Genomic DNA, 26033 nt, shown 5'->3' on the forward strand with positions numbered 1-26033 from the left:
CACCCCTACGATTAGGCATCTCTGGGCCTACAACCTGTGCCAATGGGTGACAAGGCTTAGGGAGCTCTGCTCTCAAAGCGCAATCCAAAGAGTGGCTCTGTTAGGTTTGTATCGTCGACTTAGTGACCTTCTCAGCCTTTCTTTCATTTCTTATCTTTAAAAAAAAAAATCTGTATTTTAAATCCAGGCTGCTGAGGGCTGACCAGGCGGCCTTCCTCTCCAGCACCGTTCCTGGCAGGGGTTCTGTGGGTCATCCTGGCTCTGTTCACGACACTGACTGCCTGCTCACCAGTTCAGCAGCCAACCCCTGCCCCCCTCAAAAGAAACAGAAGAGAGGCCCCCTTTTAATATTTTAAGGGATCTCACATCCGATCTTATTACCATGAAAAGGAGAATTTCTAAATGTCAGCTCTTGCCTCCTTCCCTGCAACTGCCCTGAGTCCTGCATTCTACTGCTCTCCAGAAAACAATAATTATTAGGATTATGAACACTCACCTAGCACTTTCTATGGGCTGGCACTGTTTGAAGCACTTCGCAGATCTTAAACCATTTAACCCTCAAAAGCCCCACCTTTCCAAGAAACTGAGGCCCAGAGCAGGTAAGTAGCTTGTCCAGGGTTGACCAGGTCAGGGGTGGACCAGCGTTTGAGGGCAGGCAGCAGGGTCCACCGCCAGACGCTGACTAACATCTACCAGAGCTTCCTAGTAGCACACAGCCGTCATTCGTATTACTCACAGAGTCCTGTATTTTGCTTCTGAATTTTTGCAGTCTAGAGATTACAGTTTATGACATTTCCTCCTGGCCCAGAAAGAAAACCAGCGAGTGGAATAAAATATGTTGCGCAAGCTTGGACGCCAGGGAGCCGGAGAAGGGGACCCATGTAACTGAGGGGCTGGGACCCTACCATGCCTGCCTCTTGCCTGCTTTCCTTTCCTGGCAGTTAAATAAAAGGCACAAGGCCTCCTCTCTCCATGAGAGACAGGTCCTGTATTAACACAGGGCACGCCACTCATAGTCGACAGTGGGGCACCTCAGCTCGGCCTCCACTTCTCTGAACTCTTCTCCCCGAGATCCCCCGAGGGTCAGACTGCAGCCCCCGGGCTCTTGACGTCTCCTGTCTTAGGAATCTCGTCTGTTCTGACCTAGTCAACCACCCTCTCCCTTTGGACCAAGCCCTCATCTAAGCCTCCAGGCCTAACTTCCCTCCTGAACCCCAGAACTGTCGCTGAACACTGGCCCTCAGCAAGCCCACAGTCGCATCTCAGATGGAACAACTGGTTTTTCCTCTGAAGTCCACGCCCTCCGGTCCCTCCCGCGGTATCTGACTTGGCCTTCTCCATCTTCCCCTCATGCAGGAGAGCCTGGGGAAGGCTGGTTCTGAGTCTCCTGACCCTCACCCTACCCCACCCGCACAGCCTGACCCTCCACGGCTCACTAGCTGCTATCCCTGCCCTCCCCTTCCTCACTCCTCTCGCACAGCACCGTCCCGTCCAATTCTTAGGACATCCCGTTCCCCACATTGAGTCTCTGAGGCTCCTCCAATCCCCTAGCCTGGCATTAAGGCCTCCCCGATCTGGTGGGGGTCAGTCACCTCCCTAAACCTCCCCCTGCCAGCCCCCTGCACGGACCCTGTGTTCCAGCTCCACCAGTTTCCTCGCTCCAAGTGACACTCGCCCCTTTTCTAACTCTACTCTTATGCTCAGGCTGAGCCCCCTCCCTCCCTGGGAATACGCTTCCCTTTGCAGCATCTATCCACATTTTCCCTAGCCTTCAGACTAGCCGGAATCCTTACTTCCTTCGCTGGGAGGTCTCTCCCACTCAGCCGTCCCCTTCCTCAGCAACTGCATCATTCATTTTTGGCACCAACTCAATTGGGAACTAATCACGCACTGCCTCGTGACAGTTATTCCAACGACACTTGACATTCTTCTTAACGTCGTTCATGGTTCTTCTGCTCCTGGGGGAGCACGCCTGCCTAGCTAAGCCTGGTCTCGGCCAGAGGGTCCCCCACGCTCCCAGCACCGACCCAGGAGGCCCTGACCCACCTGAGGAGGTTGCCCCTGGGCAAGCTCTGTTCTCGGGCCTGGGGGCTGCCCATGGTGAGGCTCAGCCTCTTGGCCACGTCCAGCCTTCCCTCGACGAGGCTGCCCTCCTGGGCCCGGCCGGGGGAGGTGCCGTAGTGCTCCTCCAGGCACCGCAGGGGCACCGTCCTGTTGATGGGCTGGAAGATGATGGCTCCGCTCTGCTGGGAGATGGGCCGCCGGTTGCCCACATAGCAGCGCACCAGGCCGGGGATGGAGTCGAAGCTCTCCATCTCAAACTGGTACTGCACTCGGCTGTAGGCCTCACTGAGCCGCAGGACCGTCCGGCGGATCTTGAAGTGCTGAGGGAGGTTCTTCCACTGGCAGGTCAGGACAAAGTTTCCGGGGCTGGACAGAGAATCACGAACCAGGAAGTCACCATCTCGCTGCACGAGGTTTTCTGACACCTTTGGGACAAAACGGTGAGTGAGGAGTAGGCAAGGCAAGCTTAGCTGCGCTGCTCCCCACTCCTTTGGGCCAACAGAGGACAATGCTATTATGTCTCTTCTTCCTCAGTCGGCTCTTTGTCAAATGCCAAATTCTTAGAAGACCCACTCATTCATTTAAGAGCTATTTGCTGATCACCTACTATGTGCCAAGTACTACTGTAGGCACTGCGTTTACAGCAGTGAATGAAGCCGACGAGAGTCCCCGCTGCCTCAGAGCTTCTGTTTTTAGTGGACAGCTTCTATTTTAGTGAGAACAAACAAGCAACAGGTACGGTACGTCAGATGTTGTAAAGTTAAGGAAGAAGTAAATTGGGATGAGGGCTGTCCTCTTAAATACTGTGGTTAGGAGGGTATCACGAGAAGATGATATTTATGCAGACCTGAAGGATATGAAGTGATGGAAAATAAATAAGAAAATTTGTGTCTGGTGGGTCTGATTCTCCCCCTTCCCCCAACAATTGGAGGAGGGTGTTTTTTGTCATCTACGAGTCACCCTCAGAGCCCTCTCCTAAGACGCCCCTCTCCAGGCCTGGTCGACGGGGAAGAGGGTCCACATGCAGGTGGAGTCCAGGCACTGTGGAATTGGCCCTTGAGTGTGGTTCTGGGCACACCGATTACTCTGGAGGGCCTGGAACAAAGAGGGCCAGGTCTCTCATCTCACATAGTTATTGGGAAGATTATATACCTGCATACATACTATATGCAAAGCACTAGTACAGTGCCTGGAACACAGCAGATGCTAAAAAAATCATTAGCTATAATGATGCTGATGTTTATAATAAAAGGAGAATTTATACTGTGTTGTAGTATGGTTGTTCCTGTAGCTAATCTGCCTGGGTTTGCATTCTGGCTCGTCTGTGTGACAAGTTACATGGACAAGTTACACTCAGTTTACATCATCTGTAAAACGGGGATAATATCACCTACAGAATAGCTATAAAGGTTTAAAGGACTAAAGTGTTGGCTATAACTATCATTATTATTGTCACAGTCTTTAGTTATACAATCGGGAGTGATGTATAGCTGAAAATTTACACTCATGGCAAATGGGAAACAAATTTTATGATCACGATCAGGAGAATGATGGTGGTGACAGACATCAGATTTATAAACTTTGATAAATTTTCTAGGACATGCCAACATTTGATCAGCTAGCTTAGAATAGTATGCTACCATGGTTACCTTAAAATTGCATCTTAGCCTTAAAAATGTTTTCACACAGAAATTCCATTTCTTGGAATTGAGCCTGAGGAAATAATTATAGTCATGAACACAGTAGTTATCTTCAAGGATGTTGGGGAGAGTGCCCCGTACAGAATGGAGAAAGCATACAGGGGACACAGACAATGGAGACTGGTGTAGAAGAACATTTCAGAGCAGGAGAAAATTCCTAGGAAATAGCATTAAGGGAAGAAAGTGGGCTGCAAAGTTATATGCAGCATGAGCTCATACTTGAGTTGGAAAAGTCTGGCAGGATTTATATCGAAATGTTCATAGTGGTTATCTCCAGAAGGGAGAATTACAGGTAAGAGTTTAATTTTCTTCTTTTTACTCTATTTTCTACAATCGATTTTACACTAAAAGAAGAAAAAAAACAAAGTTAGAATCAGGATTATTTCTTTGATGGTGCTGAGAAAGCTGCTACATTAAAAAAAAAAACGTTCACAACATGATGCCTTTCCCTCACCCTCAGCCACCCCTTTCCTGTCATGTTGTCCTGCGTGACTGGTCAGATCAGGTTACAATAAAAACCCAAGGGAAACTCTATACCTCGATTCTGCACTTATTCTATTTTTCAATTTCTATACTATTAAATACAAAAACATCATTCATGGCTACGACCCAAAGGACAATCACGCGAAGTCCATTCTGGCCATGAGTCTGTGGTCGCTGGTATATTCCTCTTCTTTCCCACCCCCGGGCCAGGAGCCGGGGAGGAGAGGGATGGAGAGTGAATAAGTGCCGGCCCCACTAGGGCAAAGGCGGCCCTGTTGCTATGGGTCACCCGCCCTGATGATACCCCCTCTTCACCTGAAATTAAACCACTGCCTTGAGAAGGAAGCAGGCTCCACAGGGTATGAGGCTGCAGGCAGCTGGCCAAGAGTTCAATTATCTGAACCACAGCCCGGCTTCATATTCCCTTAGGTACCAGCCTGCGCCTTGTTTACAGAACCACAGAACAGCTGCTCTCCCTTCATCCACTCACCGGCCGCCACGGGGAAACGTACTTTGGATTCCTGACCTTAGCTCTTCCCAAGGTCTCCTTAGAGACGGGCCTACGTTAAGTCACCACAGGCCACCCCGTAGTAGTGCGCTCTGGCTGAACCGGGGCTCGCTCCTGGTAGCCTCGGGCGTGTGACCCTGCGCGGGGGCGGGTACCTGTCGGGGGATGCGGCCGTGGTACCAGGCGTGGCTGCGCAAGTCCTCGCTGCTCAGCAGCAGCTCCTCTTCCAGCTCCTTCTTCAGCCTCTCCGGGGTCCTGTCCATGACGTGCCTCTCCTTGGAGAACTGCAACACAGGGTCACCAGTGATCTCCCAGCCTGCTGGGGCCACGAGCCCAGGCCAGCCGGCTGGAGACGCCGGCCTTGCGGTCGGCTGCTTTGCTAATCAAACCAGCATATGCCCAAAGCCCTGGTCAGGTAGAGGAACCTGGATAATGATTACAATTAGCTGTGAACTTTCATTTCTCTGGCTGCAGAAAGCATGTAGTAAAATTTTCACCTGCACTCGGGGACTATGATAGGAGAATCAGCCAAGCCGTTCCTTTTATCAGTCTACTCGGGTAGCAGCTGAAAACACGGGGAGCAGGGCAGGGGGCGCCAGGGAGAGATGTGCCAGGCCACCCAGAGAGCTTCCTCATTCTCCTTCAGAGCTGTCCTAACACAGAGCTGGGAAAGACAGAGCCCCAGCCGGCCCATGGTCCCAGGCCTGCAGGACACTGCTGCCCCAAGTGCAGTCCCTGGGCTGTCGTGATGGCTCTGAATTCTTTGCTACTGGCAAACTCCAGTTCAGGATCGAGTTTGCCTTTAGAAACGTTTAGAAAATTGGACAGAGTAATGTCTCTTGAATCTACTAACAGAAGTCTGAGTTTGTATTTTGTATGTGATTTTAATTTCATTTTTCTGATATTTCATTTTTTATGACAGATTGGAAAAGGAAACTTAAGTCAAAACAAAGAACTGGCTCTTCACCTCAAGTAGTTTGAGAATCACTGAATCTAGGTCACTGCACAGCGGCCGGGACAGGAGTTCTGGGTGGGTAACACTTGTTCCGGGTTTAATTTAGAACCCACGCCCACTTACAACATGTGAACTGAACTTGGACACCTGCCTGGTTCCCAGCAAAACCAGGCTCAGGGACTGTGGCTGAAGGTCATATGAGCAGGAAAAGGCTGTGTCCCTGTGTTTTCTCAACTTCCCCAGCTTGGCCTCAAAGGCCTGTAGGAATCACAAAACTATCCTCATCACACTGCCCTGCATCTTAGCAAGGAAAGAGCCCCCCAAACCTCCTCCACTCAAGAAGAAGAAAAAGACCTGGGATTTTACAGCTGGATTCTTTTTTTTTTTTTTTTTTGCGGTATGAGGGCTTCTCACTGTTGTGGCCTCTCCCGTTGCGGAGCACAGGCTCCGGACGCGCAGGCTCAGCGGCCATGGTTCACAGGTCCAGCCGCTCCGCGGCATGTGGGATCTTCCCGGACCGGGGCACGAACCTGTGTCCCCTGCATCGGCAGGCGGACTCTCAACCACTGCGCCACCAGGGAAGCCCTACAGCTGGATTCTTATCCTCAGCCCACGAGGGCACTGGCCGCAGAATGACTCCCGGGCTGTTTTCAAGGTGGGACTCTGACTTACTAATTATTTACTTCTCCCTCCACCTCTTCCCCACCACTCTTCTCACAGTGCAGGACACCCCCTCCCGAGTGTTTGACGGATGAGCTGAATTCCTATCAAAGAGATACTGACGTTGGCTGCCCCACAGCGCCCGCAGGCATTAGCACTGATGTTTGATACTGTCGGCTTCGATCATTAATTATGTACAGGTACATCTGAGGACAGTGCGCTGGGAAGACTTGAGTACAGAATGTAGATAGTCAACCAGGCCGCATTTGCTCACTGTTTATTGTCTGTCTTGCCTCCTGCTAGGTAATAAGCTTCCCAAGACCAGAAGCCCATCTGCCTTCTTCCCTGCTGCCTTCGGGCAATGCCTGAACACAAGGGTTACTCCGTACTCACTGAATGAACAAATAACCCAATGTCTAGGACTTTTCTTAGTTATGGAGGTTCTCCTGTTTCCTCTCAAATTATTTGAAGCCCTGGTTTAACCGGGCGGGTTGCCACACAGCTAATGGATGACTGACATTCCTCAGTCTTTCTCTCTTATAGGGAGATGTGGCCACATGGCTAAGTTTTGGCCAAGGCAGGGTAAACTGCCATGTTGGTGGGACTTCCAAGCTGAGATGTGATGGCCGGAGCTGCAAAACCATCCTGGATAATGAGGAAGAGGCCAAACCATAGGAACAGGGGAGCAGAAGGCCTGAACGAGCCCAGGTCCCTCACAACGGTGAGGCCAACACCCCAGCCCTGGACTGCCGGCCTCCAGGTCTTCCATGTGATCTTCTAGCTTTTTTAAGCCTGTTATTTTGGATGTTCCTGTCACTGGCAGCTGAGCTAAATCCTAACCGATACTGTGACCCTGGCCTCTCTTTAGCCACCCTGACAGTCTGTACACATAGCCTAAATCCCTTGGGCCAAGTCCTGGGTCCACTTCTTCTTGGTCTGAGCTCTGAAAATGCAGCAACCAGCAGGTCCTATCCTCTGTGTAACCCTCCACTGAAACTGTGTTCGCCCAGACCCCGAAAGCTATCCCCGTACTCTCCTCGCTCCCTGATAGCCAACACCCAGGCCACGTCCCATCCTCCACCCCCTCTCGCTTTCTCAGCATCTCATAAACATCAAAGGTCTTCTGTAGCATTTTATATGGGACAATCTTTTACTTCAGGTTTTGAGATAATATTGTTTTGCACTTGTTACCAAAAATGAAAAGTCAGTTCTCGTTACTTCTGTCCTAACTCCTTAGAGGAAAGTCCACAGTTACTGTTCTCTCCCCCTGCAGACTCGGGAGCTGGGCACTCTAGGGAAGTACCTAGAGAAGAGAGAAAAGATCCGTAAGACTGACCCTCTCACATAATCTGGGACAGAAGACCAGACTTCAGAAAATATGCCCTTAAGCTCTTGTGAAAAGTTAGGGGGTTACACAGTTGTCCAGACTTGTATTTTAAACGGGGAAGAGGAGAAGGGAAAGGGAGGGAGAGGAAGGGGGGGGAGGGGGAGGGGGTGGGAGGAAGGGAGGGAGCCAGAGCCAGAGTGAGCAAGAATTGCAAAGGGCTCTTCATTTCAAGCCAGTGAGGGCTGGTTCTACTGCATTAAAAGGAGCCGAGGGGGCCGCTGGGAGCTTCTGCGTCTACAGATGATGTGGGCAATGTCTCCCAAACAACTGAAGAGGCAATTCAGAAGTCACCCACATGTGGTCACTCTCGTGATTAAATAGTGGTTATTTGGGAGAGGATGCCTTCTAGAACTTTCACTCATTGTTTTAATCACATATATTAACGCAACTTTTATTTTTCCCAGGTGCCTATTTTATGACATCTTGACCTTGCTGACTCTGATTTTGCCGCTGTAGGTAGGTACTTTGATGGGCTGTCAACCCCGTGGTTGGTGAGGGGTGACCATATAAGAAAGTAGTTTACACTGAATGGAAGTGCAGTGCTCACTGACCTTTGGACCTTATGTTCTTCAACTGCCAGAGAAAGCAAGAAAATAATTACAAATAATCGATCTCTCAAACAAATGTTATAAATGTTACTAATGACCACCTTAACGTTTTCTTCAAGCTCAAATTCTCTAACTATTTGCCCCTAAATTTGAACTTCATTCCTGGAAGATAAGTCTGATTCTTTGTTTCTCGAGCCTCTTATCTTGAGGGGAGGAGGTGGCAGCGAGGGGAAGCCAGAGATGGAATAGGGTTTCACTGCACCAGCACGGGCCCTGGCCCTCCTGAGCTCCACCACACACGGCAGCTGGAGCACAACCTCCGGAGGAAGGGCAGCTGCTAGGCTTTGGATCAAGAACATTCTGCCACAAGTCTTGCCAGGTTCATTCCAGGGACCAAATCCACCCACAGCCACCATAAGAGAAGGATGCAGGCTGGACACGTACCTTCTACTCCAAGTCTTGCCTGAGTCTGATCCATCAGAGATTTGAGAGCAGTCCTTTTTTTTGGCGGGGGGAGGGGGAGGGGGAGGAGGTGTAAGAAAATGTGCCATGTACGTAAATTAAGTAATAAGTACACCTTGAGCAGGAAAGAAAAGAAGAAAGGGAGGGAGGGGACTTCCCTGGTGGCGCAGTGGTTGAGAGTCCCCCTGCCGATGCAGGGGACACGGGTTCGGGCCCCGGTCCGGGAAGATCCCACATGCCGCGGAGCGGCTGGGCCCGTGAGCCATGGCCGCTGAGCCTGCGCGTCCGGAGCCTGTGCTCCGCAACGGGAGAGGCCACAACAGTGAGAGGCCCGCGTACCGCAAAAAACAAAAAAAAGAAAGGGAGGGAGGGAGGGATGGAGGCAGGGCTTAGTAACTACTGTGTCAGGGTTACCCACTCACATGGCTCCACTTCTAAAACTTCTTCCTGTCCTAGTCATTGGCTCTGGGGTCCGAGACGAGAGGTGGGTAAACGGATAACTACAGCAAGTGAGGGGATGGATGAGGCCCACAACTGTCCAACCGAATTGAAGTTTAGCCAGAAAATTCATAAATTACTATCATTGCTGCTTTTCATGGAAATCTGAGCCTAGCTACTACTTTCCTACTGCCAGCATTTTCCATAACCCTGATGTCAACGGATGTTATATATAGCACAGTGTTGAAGAGCTCAGGCCAGCCCGCCCCCTCCATCCATAGGCCACTGTGCCACTCACCAGCTGTGTGGCTCTGGGCAAGTGACTTTACCTCTCTGTAGAGCTCCTGGTCTGCAAAATGGGGATAATAACATATGACGACAGGTTAATAGGGAAGAGATGGATCAATATCCGTAAAGCGCTTATGACATACCGTGGCACACAGACAGTGCAAACTGTTAACTGTTTTTATAGGCCTACATCAGAACGCTATTCACCCGGTTAAATAAAATGAACAGTTTCCGTTTGAGGTGTTTAAGGTCTGATGCACAGGCATGGTGGGTGGGTCAGTATTTGGGAGGAAAGCAGTTAAGGAAAGCAGCCTGGTACTTGTTTAAGTGCCCACTGGCTACCTCAATCCTCTTCAGAAGCCTCGCTGTCCACCTGCCCCAGGCCCTCTGGTCTGGTGACATGGCCAGGACCAGTCCTAGCTTGCTGAGGCCGCCTCTGAAAATCACTCTAATCTGGAATGAACATCTCTGGAGCCCCACACCGCAGGCAAGTCTGGTCTTGACAGGCCGGAATAGCTGGAGCTCAGGAGATGGTTGGAAAACACATTCTGGAGGCACAGAGCCAGCTCCACCGACGTGCTGGGAACCTCGATTAACAAGGAAACCCACATTTCAACAGTTCTCTGAGGAAGAAAAAGCTTTTCTAGCCCAGGGAGGAATGGAGCTCAGGGTCTCCTCTTGCAACGGCTGTGTGATGTGCGATCCTGCATTTCAAATCAGGCACAACAATGGGACCCAGACTCTCCGGAGGTTTGTGTTCCTAAGTCCGGGGGATGAGGGATGCGTGCTCACCACCATCGGTGGGAAAGCCCCAGAGCCGCTGTGGGAGACCATTGAGAGGATTAGGAAAAGATGGCATCTGCATTATAACTAATATTTTATTCTCTCCCTGCATAGAAGGAAAGCTTCCCAGTTCCCACAGAATTTTAAATTGTGCTAATCACCAGGAAAGACCACATGCCCGGGCTGGGAGCTGTGGATGGAAAGGAAAAGACTGCGGAGGCACCACCTTGGGGCCAACAACAATGGTGACCAAGCAGTTTGCCAACCCTCAGGCTGCTGGCGGGTGATGACAGGCTGGGTCCCTACCCTCAGGAGGGCACATTCTCCTAGAAGCCCACACAGGGAATAGTTTAACACATCCCTGAGCTCTGGAGACAGAATGCTGGGATCTCATCCCTGCCCCTACAGCTCCCTAGCCTGGGCAAGTTACGCCACCTCTTTATCCTTTGGTTTTCCCATGTCAAAAGGGCCCCATATGGGGTGGGGGGTGGGTAGGAAGGAGAAGATGGGGTATCAGGGTTGGCCCTTGAGGATAAAACTTGAGAACAGTAAGGGTGCTTTGGGCATTTGAGCTAAGAGCAGCTGGGCCTGGTCAGATAAAGGTGCTGTTTGGGAGGAGAGGGCTAGAGCAGGCGGAGCCTCTCCCCCTAACACCCCAAGCACCCCTTTTCTCTCCCCAGGAGAGCTCCATCTTTTTCTCTAAGTATGTGGTTCAAACCTACCTCCCTGGACATTGCTGGCTGGCCTGGCTAAATCCCTGACCCAAGCTGGCCCAACCAAATTTCTTCCTGGGATCTTTCTAAGGGAACTGAGTGAAGGACACCCTACCTGCTCGTGAAAACGTCATGAGACTGGAAGAATGGAGGTTGCTTCACCTTATGTTGACCAGACTGGGCTGAGAGAATGAAATCACTGTGCAAAGAGAAGAGGAACAGGAGATGGAAGGGTCCCAGTGGCACACACAGCCCTAACCCTAGCTGATGATGTTAACTGGCAAACTCCCGATACCTCAGTTAGTTTGTGCTGGACTCCTGTCACTTGTGACCAGAGAAGTCCTGACCCAGGAAGGCAGAGATCAGACAGATCAGGCAGAGGGGCACTGTAGGCTGAGAGGTTAGACCTTCACACTCCAGACAGTGAGGGCCATTGACACCTTCTGCCCGGGAAGGCAACAGGTACAAAAAAAAAAAAAAAGATGCTTTCGGACAGATCAATCTGGCTGCGGTGAGCAGAAGGGACTGGATGGGGCTGGGGTTAGCGGCACAAGGCCAGTTCAGAGTCTTCTGAAATGTGCTGATGATGCCCAAATCCCCATCTCCAGCCTTTAGGGTTGCTGCTGTTGTAGGGATATTTACCAGAATCCACGTCAGAGCTCAGACGCCAATATGGATAAACGGAACTCATCTTTTCTGCAAAGCCTGCTCTCCTCCTCCTTTCCCAGTCCTTGGCACCTCCACTGCCCTCATTACTCAAAGTAGAACCCTCAGAATTGGCTTCCACTGATCAAGAAATTCCTGACTATACCTCTCACCAAGGCCCATTCTAATCCCTGTGGAGGTTATCATGTCCTGTTCTCCCTGAACTTTCACAATAGCCTCCTGACAATTTCCCTACCCCCATGTCTAGTGCTACAACCCACCACCTACAAAGCCACAGATCATCATATACTCAGAGACTTTAGTCAAGGGGTGCCCCAGCTGGGGCTGACATGAGATCCAGAGTCTCTTCTAGCCCCTCCTCCCCCAAAATGGGTCGGCTTCTTATGTCTGGTTTTCACTCTCCCAGGGCTCAGACCTAGCCCATAAGGGACACAGACCCCCATCGCCCTCTCCTCCCAGATCCCTGAGCTTTGAACACATTACATTCCTTGCAGCCCAGTGAGCTGATGCACCACTCTTGCTATATACTGACACCTCATACAGGGATCCAGGTCTGAATTTGCTAGGAGGCCCAGGTCACGAGAAGGCTGTGGATGCCCATGTGAGGCATTTTTGTGGGTCCCCAGAAATAAGTGGCAGAGGCTTGATGGATGGAGGAGATGGGCAAGGGTACTGCCATTATGCAGTGGGTCCATGAGTGGGGTCCATGAGTCAGCAGATTTGGGGCACTAAAGTTTTTTGGACTTTATTTAAAGGGTCCACCTGTTCCAAAGGGCTCACAGTATCCTACACATAAAACCCAAAGGCAGGCGATGTCCTTCTCCATCTGGCCCTGAGCTCCCTTTCTGAGGCACACTGACACAGGGCCCTGGTCATAGGACCTTCCACAGCTTCATGGATACACAGTCCCTTACGTCCCTCCTCCATGCCTTCTCTCGTGGTCCAGAGACAGTGACCCACCTGCAGATGCCACTGCGCAGCCTAGCTGGAGCACAGGCTGGGGGATGGGGAGAGGCCAGAGGGGAGTTGGACGAGGCAGGCAGGGCCTTGAAGACCACGCTGAATTAGTCTGATTTTATCAAAGGGGGCAGAGAATCCACTAACACACTCTACACAGTGGGGGCAATGCAGTCTGCCAGGCATGAGCTCCTTGAGGGCAGAGGCCATGGCTTACTTGCTTTGGGCTCCCAGAGCCTCGTGGCTGGCATGCAGCAGGTACCCAGTAAACACTTACTGACCGGAACCATGCTTGCCATTTCACCCTCCATGTGGCAGCTTCCTTGCCACTGGGTGGGGAGAAAAAGAAAGAGTTTGGAGGTTGGTCAAGAACAGGTGACAAAAAACAGAGTCATAGGTCAATGGAACAGAATAGAGAGCCCAGAAATGAACCTACCCTTGTGTGGGCAATTAATCTATGACCAAGAAGCAAGAATATACAATGGAGGAAAGACAACCTCTTCAGTAAATGGTGTTGGGAAGACTGGACAGCTATATGCAAAAGAATCAAACCGGACTACTTTCTCATGCCACATACAAAAATAAACTCAAATGGATTAAAGACTTACATGTGAGACCTGAAACCATAAAACTTCTAGAAGAAAACATAGGCAGTACATTCCTGGACATTGGTCTTCGTACGTATTTTTGGATATGTCTCCTCAGGCAAGGGAAACAAAGCAAAAATAAACAAATGGGACTACGTCAAACTACAAGGCTTTGCACAATGATGGAAACCATCAACAAAATGAAAAGGCTGCCTACTGAAGAGAAGATATTTGCCAACGATATACCTGATAAGGGGTTAATATCCAAAATATACAGAGAACTCACACAACTCAAGAGCAAAAGACCAAATAACCTGATTTTTAAAAACGGGCAGAGGATCTAGATAAACATTTTTCCGAAGAAGACATTCAGATGGCCAACAGGTACATGAAAAGATGCTCAACATCACAAATCATCAGGGAAATGCAACTCAAAACCACAGTGAGATATCACCTCACACCTGTCAGAATGGCTATTATTAAAAAGACAACAAATAATAAGTGTTGGTGAGGATGTGAAGAAAAGGGAATCCTCATGCACTGTTGGTGGAAATGTAAATGAGTGCAGATGCTGTGGAAAACAGTATGGAGATTCCTCGAAAAATTTAAAATAGAACTACCATGTGACCCGGCAATTCCACTCCGGGGTATTTATCTGAAGAAAACAAAAACACTGATTAGAAAAAATATATGCACCACTATGTTCACAGCAGTATTATTTACAGTAGTGAACATATGGAAGCAACCTAAGTGCCCATCAATAGATGAATGGATAAAAAAGATCTGGCATATATACACAATGGAATATTACTCAGCCATAAAAGAGAATGAAATCTTGCCATTTGACACAACATGGATGGACCTAGAGGGGGTATCATGCTAAGTGAAATAAGTCAGACAGAAAAAGACAAATACTGTATGATTTCACTTATATGTAGAATCTAAAAAACAAAACAAGGAACAAACGTAACAAAACAGAAACGGACTCACAGATACAGAGAACAAACAGGTGGTTGCCAGAAGGGAGTGGGGTTGGGGGATGAGAGAAATAGGTGAGGAAGATTAAGAGGTACAAACTTCCAGCTGCAAAATAAATGAGTCAGGGGATGAAATGTACTGTGTGGGGAATATAGTCAATAATTATGTAATATCTTTGTATGGCGACAGATGGTAACCAAACTTATGGTAATCATTATGAATGTAGAGAAGTATCAAATCACTATGTTACATAACAGGAATTAACATAGTGTTGTAGGTCAATTATACTTCAAAAACAAACAAATTCATAGAAAAAGAGATCAGATTTGTGGTTACCAGAGGTGGAGGTGGGGGAGGGGGAATTGGATGAAGGAGTCAAAAGGCACAAACTTCCAGTTATAAGATAAATAAGTCCTAGGGATGTAACGTACAACATGATCAGTATACTTAACTCTACTGCACGTTACATATGAAAGTTGTTAAGAGAGTAAATCCTAGGGTTCGCATCACAAGGAAAACAATATATTTTTTCTATTTCTCTAATTTTCTATCTACAGGAGATGATGGATGTTCACTAAACTTATTGTGATCATCATTTCATGATGTATGTAAGTCAAATCGTTATGCTGTACACTTTAAATTTAACAGTTCTGTATGTCAGTTATAACTCAATAAAACTGGAAGGAAAAAAAAAGAAAGAACAGGTGACCCTGACCACCTTTCTAGACTTCCCTTAACTTGTGTCTGTCTGCACCTGGGAGTAATAGTGCCCAATTCACAGGACTATCTGACCTGATGCACCTGGAATTAAAAAAAAAAAAAGGAACTGGCACAGTGCCTGGCACACAGTAGGTGCTCATGTGGAACAACATAGAATTTGGACCCTCTAAATATGCTTCTTAGCTAAAAAATAGAAAGTTACTTCTCTAAAGAGTTTTTTTAAAAAACGAATTATACAACCCATCAGAAAGTTTTAGAGATATTTGGTCTTTGAGAATTTATCAATAGTTCTGATGGAATAAAAAAAGCTAGAAGTTGGAGCTACCAATTTCTACTTAGGCATAGGTATGTTTATTCTATTTCAGTTCCAAGTCAGTAGTTGCTGGGGTTTCGAGTAGCACTAAATGGTTCCATCTGTGCAGGGTGACGCTGAGCACCTGTAAGAAGGCACTTTCCCTCGGCGGCATGCGTCTCAGTACTAACATGCACACGTGGTTACTCCAGCCGGCCACACGTCCACAGCACACAGGACAGAGTGGCAGCATGAGAGTGTAAGAAAGTTGTGTGTTTTGCACGAGGGCTGAGACGTCCTGGTACAGAGATGATGTGTCCTTCAGGGCCTTGGAGGCTTAGTCATCAATATGTTTTTTTGTTGAATTTTTTTAGGTTGGGATGATTTTCTAGTCATTCATTCTATGACCAAGGTTGGGAATTAACTTGCTTGAAATTAAAAAAGGAGGATGGGAATGTGTGCATGAAAAGAGGAAGGGAGGGGGCGGGGAGCAGAGAGAGTGAAGAGGGAGGGAGGGAGGGAGCAAGCTTCTGGGCTATTCTGTCCTAGTTCAGAGCGTCGGGCCACAACACCGAGAAACCTATCAGGCTCTCAAACAAAAGCTTCTCTCTTCTGCCCTGGGCCACTTTACTCAACTGAGGGAGAGGTCTACAAAAGTCCAGGCCACTCATCGGGTTGCACCAAACAACTCCACAGGTCATGTTTTTCCATAAATCTCATCCAGAAATTATGATCACAAACAAAATTGTAAGTCCGACTGCATGTAAAATTGGTCTAATTTCTCAGCAAAGACCATGTCCTCTGATGAGCCAATGGGAAAGCCCTCTGAGTCCACTGTGAACTGCCCCCAGGTGGCCAGGGCAATGCCAGAGTCCGGAAAGACCCCTCATCTCAGATCCACTGAACTCCAGCAAGACATGTGGTGACGTGACAGCTGAGCCATCTCGAACCCTAACGAATGCTGTCAACACATGAAGAAGTGGGGCTCCTCCACCCTGGGGAAAGCACACTTTTGGTCACCATTACAGGAGTATTCTGAAGCCTCACCAAGCCTCTTGGCATCTAGGGTTGCCTTACAAGTAAACCTGTCTAAAAATGAGATTCTTTGGAGATTTCAGAAACTCAGACCCTTTGAAACACTGCCTTGTGCTGAATTTTAAGCAGTGGACCAGTTTATGACCAAATTCCAAAGTATATCAAGGGCTTTCAGAGATCCAAGTGGTATTTTTACCGTCGAAAACCTGCATAAACTGATCACGAAGCCACAGAATGAATAAATCCCAATTACTTCTGCCACTCTTAACCCTGCCTACGGGCTGAAAAACAAAAATCCACTTCTCCGTCGGTTTCAGGCCCAACAATTTCTAGTACAAACCTTCAACTGTTTTAATCTGAGGTAGAATAGAATGAAAGGGGATGGATGGCATTTGTGGGAATCCTAAGGCCTTGAAATGAAACTATTCGTATATTGGGTTCTGAGCCACCTTTGACTGACACTCGCTGGCTTTATGGCTTGCCTAAAAATATCTTATTACAATCCAAAGATAAGTGAAGAAAGGCTTGAATTTACTAATCCAACTTTTCCCACTGGGGTGCTAGGCTAGACAAATATAGCTTCTCATGCTAATAACTGTGATTAAAGTCGAAGTCTTTACCTAAGTAAAGAATTAATTTTGTAACTAAAAGTCCAAAGAGAAAAAATGTCAAATTCAAATTTTATATCTCATATCTGGTAGACAAAAGCAAATGGTGGCATGGGCAGTTGGGCATTTCAGCCTGGCCCAGCGCAGTTGGGGGTGGCCACACAGTGGCCTGGCCATTGGCTCCGGGATGTGTACAACAGAGGGACATTATATCTAAGGAGGGGCCCTTCATAAACAGCCATTGAAAATTTGTATACCACAGCCGCCTGGCAGGTGGCAATAGAGCGTCTTGAGGAAAGGGTGCCTAATTCTAATTCACACAAGGTACTCTGTGGGCTAGCAGGGAAAGGCCCTGAGCTGTCCCGGAGGCTCTCTGCCTGTTAGCTGTTGGGCTCTTGACAAATGGGGACCTCTGGTCTCACTTGGGCCCCTTGCCTCTGAGCCTGCTCCTTTCAATCCTGAGATTAAAGCTCAGTGATGCAGTCTTTGGAGGCAGCTTCCTAACCCACACAGTACTTCACCCTGTTGGCCAAAGTTCTGCAGAAACAATAAGGTAGTTAGTTTTTTTTTTTTTTTTTTAATTTTTGGCTGCGTCTGGTCTCAGTTGCGGCACGCAGGATCTTTCGTTGTGGCTCACGGGCTCCAGAGCACACAGGCTCAGTGGTTACGGTGGCCGGACTTAGTTGCCCTGCGGCGTGTGGGTTCTTAAGTTCCCCGACCAGGGATCAAACCCATGTCCCCTGCGTTGGAAGGAGGATGCTTAACCACTGGACCACCAGGGAAGTCCCAGGTAGTCAGTTTTAAATCAAGAGCTTGATAGTCACTGGAACAGTGTGCCTTTGATTAAACTCAAGGACTTACCAAGTGCCTGCTGTGCCACTCGGCCTCCTAGGCTAGACCTGAGGGGAGATGCAGACATGAGTAAGAAATACTCCATGGCCTGACATGGGCTACAGAACCTCTTTGAGGAGACGAGACATCTGAAGGGAAGGTACAGTAATAAATCACAAGTTGTTTTGCTGAAGTTCTCAGTGTTTATCTTATTTCAGGTCAGTGAGGGCCTTCGGCTCCTTCTGAGAAAGGACTCAGTAGCAAAGAGATTTCGTAAAATCTCAATAAGTTTCAGCATTCTGAAACACTTCAATTAATTTGATGCTAACGTTTAAGTTCCTTGAAGATATAAATTTCTCTTTTCTAAATCCTAGAAAGAATCTCATCTTCAGCAAAGATTCTACAGATGGGTTTTGATGCCATTTAATCATTTTATAATTAAACCTGAGTAATTTATCACACTTGACATCAGATTCTCACTCCAGTGCCATTAAAAACTGATTTGCAATTTGCTGTTAAATTAAGATGCTTCATTTTTTTACTTTGTGTGGTTTTCCTTTTCACAGACAAATGATGACACGGGGGCCGTCAGACACTAGCACAGATAGGAAAATGCCATCAAACCCCCCAGAGAGCCCAAGTCCAAGAGATTTCATTTTATTCATTATCAAACCTTATCAAATGCTTAGCAAAAGAGGCTCAGAAACCATGAATAAGAAACATGATGAGGATATCTGTGGAACTCCGCACTTATCAAGGTTCTGTGAAATTTGCATTAAAATTCTGCTTTCCATATGTGTAAATGAAAAAAGACTAATTTTAATTTGTGCAGACTGGAGCCTTAAAGCAGCGTACTCTCTAAGCAGGCAGCAGTAACTTAATCCTCCATTCCAAACTAATTACATTAGAATCATTCTGATTGGGACCCACAGCTCCCTTTGATGTTAAACTCCTGTTGCCTTTCATCCACTATCATTCTCTGGGCAAGATCTTCCCCACACCCTCCCATCCTGCTAGATCATGAAGCTATTGCTTTTGAAGTTCAATTTTATTTTGATGAAACACCAAGGGACTGAAAATTATTTTTCACTGAAGGAGACTGATTTCGGGCTGAAAACTGCAGGAAGAATTCTAAGTGTGACAGAATGTAGCACATCCAACACCAAGAATAGCATTTTTCCTTCACAAAAGTTACTCACATGTGAAAGAACTTGCTGAATGCACTCATTACACCATAAGCTCTCCTCCCCTCCCCCGCCTCCCCTGGCCCCAGTGGGTTTGTCCATCATGTTTCTTACCCTTTTGACAAAGCATTACCCAGGGGCTCACTCAGTGCTCAGCTCCAAGGGGGGGTCTCACCTTTCTCTGGTAATAGATAAACTGAAACACTATAAGATTTTCAACAAGCCATTTGTTAACATCCTGCCCTGCTGAAAGCTATGGCGGGTACCCTCTCCTCTAGATCAAATGTAGGTGATGACTTCCTGAAGCAGACATCCAAATCACCCCCATGAGGCAGCCCTGTATTCTGATTCTTCCCAGTGAGAAGTTGGATGTGCCACACTTACGATGAAGGCTGAAGGTCACAGGTTGCACTTAATCCTTTATTGGGTCAGTGAAATGAAGGGCTTCAAATAAAAGCCAAGCACCCGTTCGACCGATGAAAACCTCCTCTAAACTGCTTTGCTTCCTTTAACCATGTCCTCAAGTGACTTCCAATAACACTTCTCTCTCTCACACACACAAGCTAAATAAGACAACGCAAGTGAAATATTAATCGCTCCGTCTGGCAGTGAGATTCCATTCAGTAAGAGTAGTGTTTTGTTAACATCTACGGCGAATGAAAAAACAGAGACTGCCCTGGCTAAGGCAGACCCAGGATAAGGGTTTGAAGACCAGCCGACCAAAGTTCAAAACACAAAGAGAGCCAAGCCAGAAATCTTTACCATTGGTAATTCAAGCTTGTTAATTCAACATCTTAATTCAAGTTATGAGTGACTTGGAACACAGCTGTTCACCAAAATGGATGCCCTATTTGCTCTTCAGTAAGAATATCAGAAAATAAAAATCAACTTAATTCAAATACTATCCTTTCCAAAAACAAAAAAACCAAAAACCCACCCAAAACCCCAATTCTATCCTTTCCTTATTTCACCTCAAATGCATGAGGCATTACTGAATAAACAAAATGTATTGTGATTGAAAGACACTAGGAGATGTAACTGGAAGGAAAAACGAGATATGCCAAACACGTGGAGGAAAATCCAAAGATTCAGAAAGCCTTTCAGTGTGCGGGTGGAATAAATGACTTTCCAAATTCTCTTTTTGCAAAATAGTACATGACTAACAACTGTCTCAGAAAGTGCACTATATATCAGAGCTAAGTACGGAGCAGGTTTTCAGTAAAACTAAATGACTCATTTCAAAATGGGTTTTGGCCAAGCATCGACTTCACTGCTTCCAATATACACCTCACACACATGCCACTTTAAAGGTATATATTTCTCCCAGAGGAGTTCAAAGTTCTTGACACCCACATAACTCATCTAACAAGTTTTTTTTAAAAAACACACAAACACCATGCTAGATGTCATGGACAGGATCAGGGAAGCAGCAGCTGGACTTAGAGGGACAAGATACCTAATACAACACAACTCAGATCTCATGAATCATATGATGTCCCTGGAATTAAATAAGTAGCAAGAATATTTATATCTCACAAGAGAAAACATGACCAAGGCCCTGAATTTTCGTGACTTGCTCAGACTTATGCAGTAAAGGATTGCCTGAAAACTAGAATCCAAGTCTCCCAAAGTACATAAAGAACCAGACATGTTTACAGGAAAGATCTGGGGAACATGAGGGCTGTGTTGACATATATGAAGGTTTGGGATGTTCTCGTCCCAAGATGGCAGGTCACGTATTCTTGGTTCAACTCCCTAGAGAAACGAATCCAGACTCCCTCCTGTCTTATTCCTAGGTGTCTACACATACCAACCAATTTGGCCTCAAATAGACATGGTCATAATATGGAGGGGAAAAACATGTATCCGAAGGGTTATTATATCCATTTAACTTAAGAATAAGGTGGACATTGCAAGGCACAGATTTTGACTCAATACTAGGAGGAACTTTCTAGCAATTTAGAGTTTTCAAGCGTGGGAATGTATTGCCTTTAGGGTACAGTACACCTCCCATCTCTAGAAATGTCAAAAAGAAGGGTAATGAAATGACCTCCTATGAAGATTTAGGGCCAGATGACCAGTTAGGAAGTTACTGCAGAATTTTAAGCAGTAATAGATAATGAGGCCCGAAGTAGTACAGTACTGGTGGGAGAGACAGGAGGAAGGGGTGGATGAGAGAAGAGTTTAGGAGTAAAATCATGAAGACTTATAATTGATTAGACATGGAAGATGATTAGGGGGAAAAGACACGGGAGCTCCTGGAAGATGACTGAGCCATCAACTTCCAGTACAGAAGCATGAACGGGGAGCAAGTTTATGGAAGAAGATGTAGAGCCTGAGGTACCTGTGGGCCATCCGGATGGAGTGGCTCACCAGGCCATGGGATCCAGGTGCTACAGAGAAGGGCTTGAGAATCCTCAGTGTAGAGGGGGTATGTTGTCTCAAATGCCACCTAAGAGATGGGTTATAGAGGGAATATGAGAAGAGGGCTAGAAGACACTGGCTTTTTTAAGAGGCAGGCTAGAAAGAGAAGCTGAAGACAGGTGTCTTAGTCCATTTAAGCTCCTATAAGAAAAATACGATAGACTGGGTGGCTTAAACAACAAACATTTATTTCTCACAGTTTCTGGAGGCTGGGAAGTCTAAGATCAAGGCACCGGCAGATTCAGTGTCTATTGAGAGCTTGCTTTCTAGTTTATAGATGGCCATGTTCTTGCCATGTCCTCACATGGTGGAAGGGATAAGAGAGCTCTCTGGGATCCCCTTTATAAGGGCACTAATTCCATTCACCAGGGCTCCACCCTCATGACCTAATCACCTCCCAAAGGGCCTACCTGCTAACATCATCGCATTCGAGGTTAGGATTTCAACATGAATTTTGGGGGGACATAAACATTCAGTCTATAACAACACAGCAGGATGGGTCAGGAAGGATCTAGGAGAAACAAGTAGAGTTCAGTGTCCTAGAGGTTGAGAGGAGACTTCCAGGAAAGGATGGCCAACAGTGCCAAGTGCAGCAGAGAGTTCTAATAGCATCAGAATTGGATGGCAGCCACAGGACTTTGCGAGGACAGGTCGCTGATCAGGTCAAGGGGACTGAGTGGCCAATGGGAAGTGAGGAAGCAGAGACTGTGTTAACCAGCTTTGGGGATGGAGGAAGCCAGGGACCAGGAAGGAAGACATGGATATGATGATTATTTTTAGAATGGGGAAGACTGAAGCATGTCTAAGCTAAGAGGAAAGTGCTGGTAGAGAGGGACAACCTGAAGGTGCCTGAGGAGTCTTTGGGGAGGAGGGTGGTCATGGGCACAGGTGGCAGGGCTGGCCTTGGTCAGGGAGAGGGACATTTCATCCTCAGAGGCTGCAGGAAGGAAGAGAGGGTCATGGATACGGACACAGGTAGAGCTGTAGCTTGTGGGGGCAGGGGCGGGGATGGAAAAGCATCGGGCCTGATGGTCTGAACTGCTGCTGTGGAGTACGAAACAGGATCTTATTATGAGTGTTAAAAACAGGCTTAAAGAGAAGGTGGAGAGAGGAAAATACGAGTGAGCTGAGCAAGGACAAGCAGAGCGGACGGGAGGCTTCAAGGACGTTGGCACGAGTGAGGGGAGATGCTGGTGACGCTCCTCAAACGCATCCTGCACACAAGGGGCCGACCCCAAACCCTCCCCCACTCCCATCCAAACTGTGTGCTGGTGGCTCCCCGCCGCCCTGCGCCATCTGTGCGCCGACCACCTCTCTGATCTCAGCTCCCTCTGCTCCTCAACTTCAGTCTGAAGTCCCGTGTGTGATGCCCTTTTTCTCCCCAGGGCCTCCTTTAGGAGTTGCCCAGTGTTACCTGCTCGGGGAAGTTCCCTGACCCAGAACTGGGTTAATACCTCTGCCCAGCACCTCGCATTGTGCTGTGTGTTCTCCCTGCCTTTGCACCACCACGTGGTACCTCGGAGAGAGCTGCCTGCGTGTCCCTCTCCCCAGCCGGATACGGAATTGCTCCCTTAGGACAAAAACTTTCACTCTGTCTCCCCAGCACCCATAGGCCCTTGATACACATGCTGGGCATGGGGGTGGGGGTGGGAGCGGGGAATGAGTAGCTGAATTCTGAGTGGGAGATTGGCTCGTTGGTCCCTCAAATCCCATCTTACTACAATTAAAGAATCTAGGATTCTAGCTTGCTGGTTCTCTCTGTACACCTGCTTTTGTAAAAGCACACACGTATTAGAGTGGACACTGGGGAGAGTTCTCCATACAAACTATAAGACTGATCATTGCTCTTTCATAAGATAGAAAAATAGGCCATGACATTCTCGTGGCCAGAGCCAGATTCCAGTAGTAGCTCCCGGGGCTATGGACATGCACTGAAAATCCAGATGAGCACAGAGATGCTGCAGTGACGTCCAACCCTGGGAGGCACTGCTCTCCACCTCTCCCCCACCAGGACAGCCTGAGTCCCCTCTGCTGCCCTGGGGACGTCCAAAATGTGCATCAGGTAAAAGGCCTCAGCTCTGTCTCTGAAGGCATCTTTAAACGCAGCGACAGAGGTTAGGGTCCTCCGCGTACTGCCGCCCTCTCACGCGTGGGTGTGTGATGACCGCTGTGGTGCACGCACCCCGACGACTCACCAGCATCCCTTCCAGTGTTTGGCACAGCTCCATCTCTCTGCGGTCCTGGAGGTGCTGACCCGCTAACAGAATTTTCCCAGGATCCCAGTCTCGTTTCTGCTTCCCACCCACGACTCTCCAACAAAAACAAGGTCTCGGCCAGGATCCAAGCTCCGGGGTCTGTGGTGAAGGGGGCACTGGGATCCAGCCCCTGTCAGGCACGTCCTTCCCCTGATGCTGAAACCAGATCCCCGTGGCCCCCAGATGCCAATGGAATGCATGTAGGTTTCTTTTAAAAAGCTGTGCTAGGCCTATTTTTTTTTTTTTTTTTTTTTTTTTTGGAGAGCAGGAGAAATAAGTGAGCAACTACTAACTGCCACAAGGAGGGGCTGAGTCACTTCGAAAGACATTTCCCCAGTGGCTTTTTCCACCTTGCGCAGCTTGTGCTGGCAATGCATCAGCCCCATGACAAAGACAACTTAAGCCACTGTCAACACCAGGGTATATCACCAGTAACCAAGCCGTCACAACAGCAGACAGACCAAGGGATGGGCCACAGGGCAAATGAGCAGGACTTTCACTCTATTACATGACACTCCAACACAGAAAGGTAGATTCCAATGAAAACAAGTTCTGAGGACCCAACCCTCCAGGGATGGGCAGATGAGACACCTCAGGCTACAAGGTGCATTCAGAGAGGCTCCAAATACTTTTTCCAGGGGCAAAGGGAAATGATTTAAAGCAAAACGAAACACAACAATAGCAACCGCACGATATAAGCTCTTCCCACTATAGGGCACTTTGTGGCTGCAAAGACAGTCACACCTCTGTACGAGAATGTATATGCTTACAATCCACTGCCTTCTAACAACGACTTCTCGTTGACAAGACCAGTGCCGCTGGACTTAGTGACTGGTTAGCCAAGACTTACTGATTCATTTATCCACCAACTCCCTACTCCAACCTCCTTGTTGGCGTTCTTTCAGAAAGATGGCTCTTCTGCACTTGCAAGGTAACTCCAGTCTCTTTGGTTCCCCTGAAGTTTCCTGACACAATCACACCCACCTTCATCAGCAGTAGCCACTGATAAGGCAGCAAGTTTCCGCTCCGGTTGCCCTGCCCACACACAAGGAGAATCAGGGACTCGAGGGGCCAGAGAAGTGGGCGTTTGTCCCCATGGCCAGTTCCAGAAATGGGACCTATTGTGCTTCTCCTAAATTCCTTCTGCAGCTCTCTGGGCACCAGAAGGTGGCCCTGCCACTGCTGCAGGAAGGCGACCTAGTCTGTGAAAACCAGTCCTGCGTCCTCCCTGAAGTCTTTCCTAAAAGCTGAGGATCGCACTATGCTTTCCCAACTGAATTGTTAACTGAAGTATTTAGTAGAGACAGAATCATCTTGTCAATGTCCACTGGTCTTACTATGGTATCGGAGAAAGGACACTTGGCTTGAGGCCACAAAATCTGATTTCTACTCCTGGTTCGCCACTAAATGATTCTGGAGCAGGGAACTTCTCTGAGCCTCGGCTTCTCCTCTGTGGAAAGGGGTAAACTACTGTCCTGCCTGATTTCAGCTTGTCTTGAGACCCCACGGAGACAACTTGTGAAGGAACCTCAAACATTGGAAAGCCTTTTGCAAATGTAACGAAATGACACTATGGACTAATGGTCTTGTGGGAAGTCCTTCAAAGGCAGGAACCTGCCTCAGCTGTCATTAAATCAACCCCCCAACACACACACCTAACAAAGTTCTTATACACAGAAAGGCTATGACATTCGCCATTCAGGGATTTTCAAACTTGAATGTGCTCCACTAATGTCGTGGATCTGGAATATCTTCATGACAGACTCTTTTCCATTGGGTGTAAGCAAAATGTCCTTTCCTTTTCTTACTTGAGATCCAGAGGTCTTTTGTGAAATGAGTGCCTTGTGTGAACCCTTCTGGGATGTTAAAGTCATGACCCTTGACATGGTCTCAACTCGTGAGGACCAGCAATGACTGCATATCCTTGACCTCCTCTCCATTCTCGGCCTCCCAATTAATTCTTTTCCAGGGCCTTTGTATTCAAGTCCACACAAGGCCCTTAAACACATACTAAATTCTGCAGAATCTCTGCAAATGAGATCTTATTCCCTGAAAGCGCCTGTGTGATTGGTCCCCTATGTAATGAAGGAGCTTTTATATTTTTAGTTTTCTTCCCATACAACAAACACTATTAATAAGATTGTACTTTCTCCAGAGATGATATGGATTAGACCAAATGGAAAGTTACCATGGCTACCACAGTGTTATTTTTGGTATGAGAAATTCATGCCAAGGGAAGTAGCATCCATGGTCAAGAATTGGAGCTTTATTTCCGCTTTGCTATCAGGCAATCAATCCCAATTTAATTTTGAAACTCTAATTGCAACGGAAACCAATTATGAGCAGCAAGACCTGAAACCCCTAATTAAAGTGGGAGTCAATAAAGTGATGCAGCGTTATCACTGGGTCAACACTGGCAGGATGAGGGATTTGAGCACAGGTACATTTTCTTTCCCAGGTAACTATCTAAGCAAAACAAGACCGGGAAACACATCCCAAGAGTCAGA

General features: G+C 47.7%; 1 protein-coding gene across 6 annotated transcripts in view; it reads right to left on the bottom strand.

Moving 5' to 3' along the window:
• BCAR3 (BCAR3 adaptor protein, NSP family member) overlaps positions 1 to 26033 on the bottom strand; it is a 117201-nt gene that overhangs the window by 24450 nt on the left and 66718 nt on the right. For 4 of the 6 annotated variants that reach the window (XM_060090144.1, XM_060090147.1, XM_060090148.1 and 1 more), the window contains 2 exons: positions 4911 to 5039; positions 2047 to 2489 (listed from right to left, as the gene is read on the bottom strand). In XM_060090144.1, coding sequence (XP_059946127.1) covers positions 2047 to 2489; positions 4911 to 5039 — 572 coding nt within the window. Of the gene's footprint in view, positions 1 to 2046; positions 2490 to 4910; positions 5040 to 7561; positions 7643 to 9503; positions 9571 to 26033 lie in introns of those variants that run through there. The other 2 variants (XM_060090150.1, XM_060090149.1) reach the window with 2 other exon arrangements.

The sequence above is a fragment of the Mesoplodon densirostris genome, chromosome 2 (genome assembly GCF_025265405.1).
Source record: "Mesoplodon densirostris isolate mMesDen1 chromosome 2, mMesDen1 primary haplotype, whole genome shotgun sequence".
NCBI classification, from domain to species: Eukaryota; Metazoa; Chordata; class Mammalia; order Artiodactyla; family Ziphiidae; genus Mesoplodon; species Mesoplodon densirostris.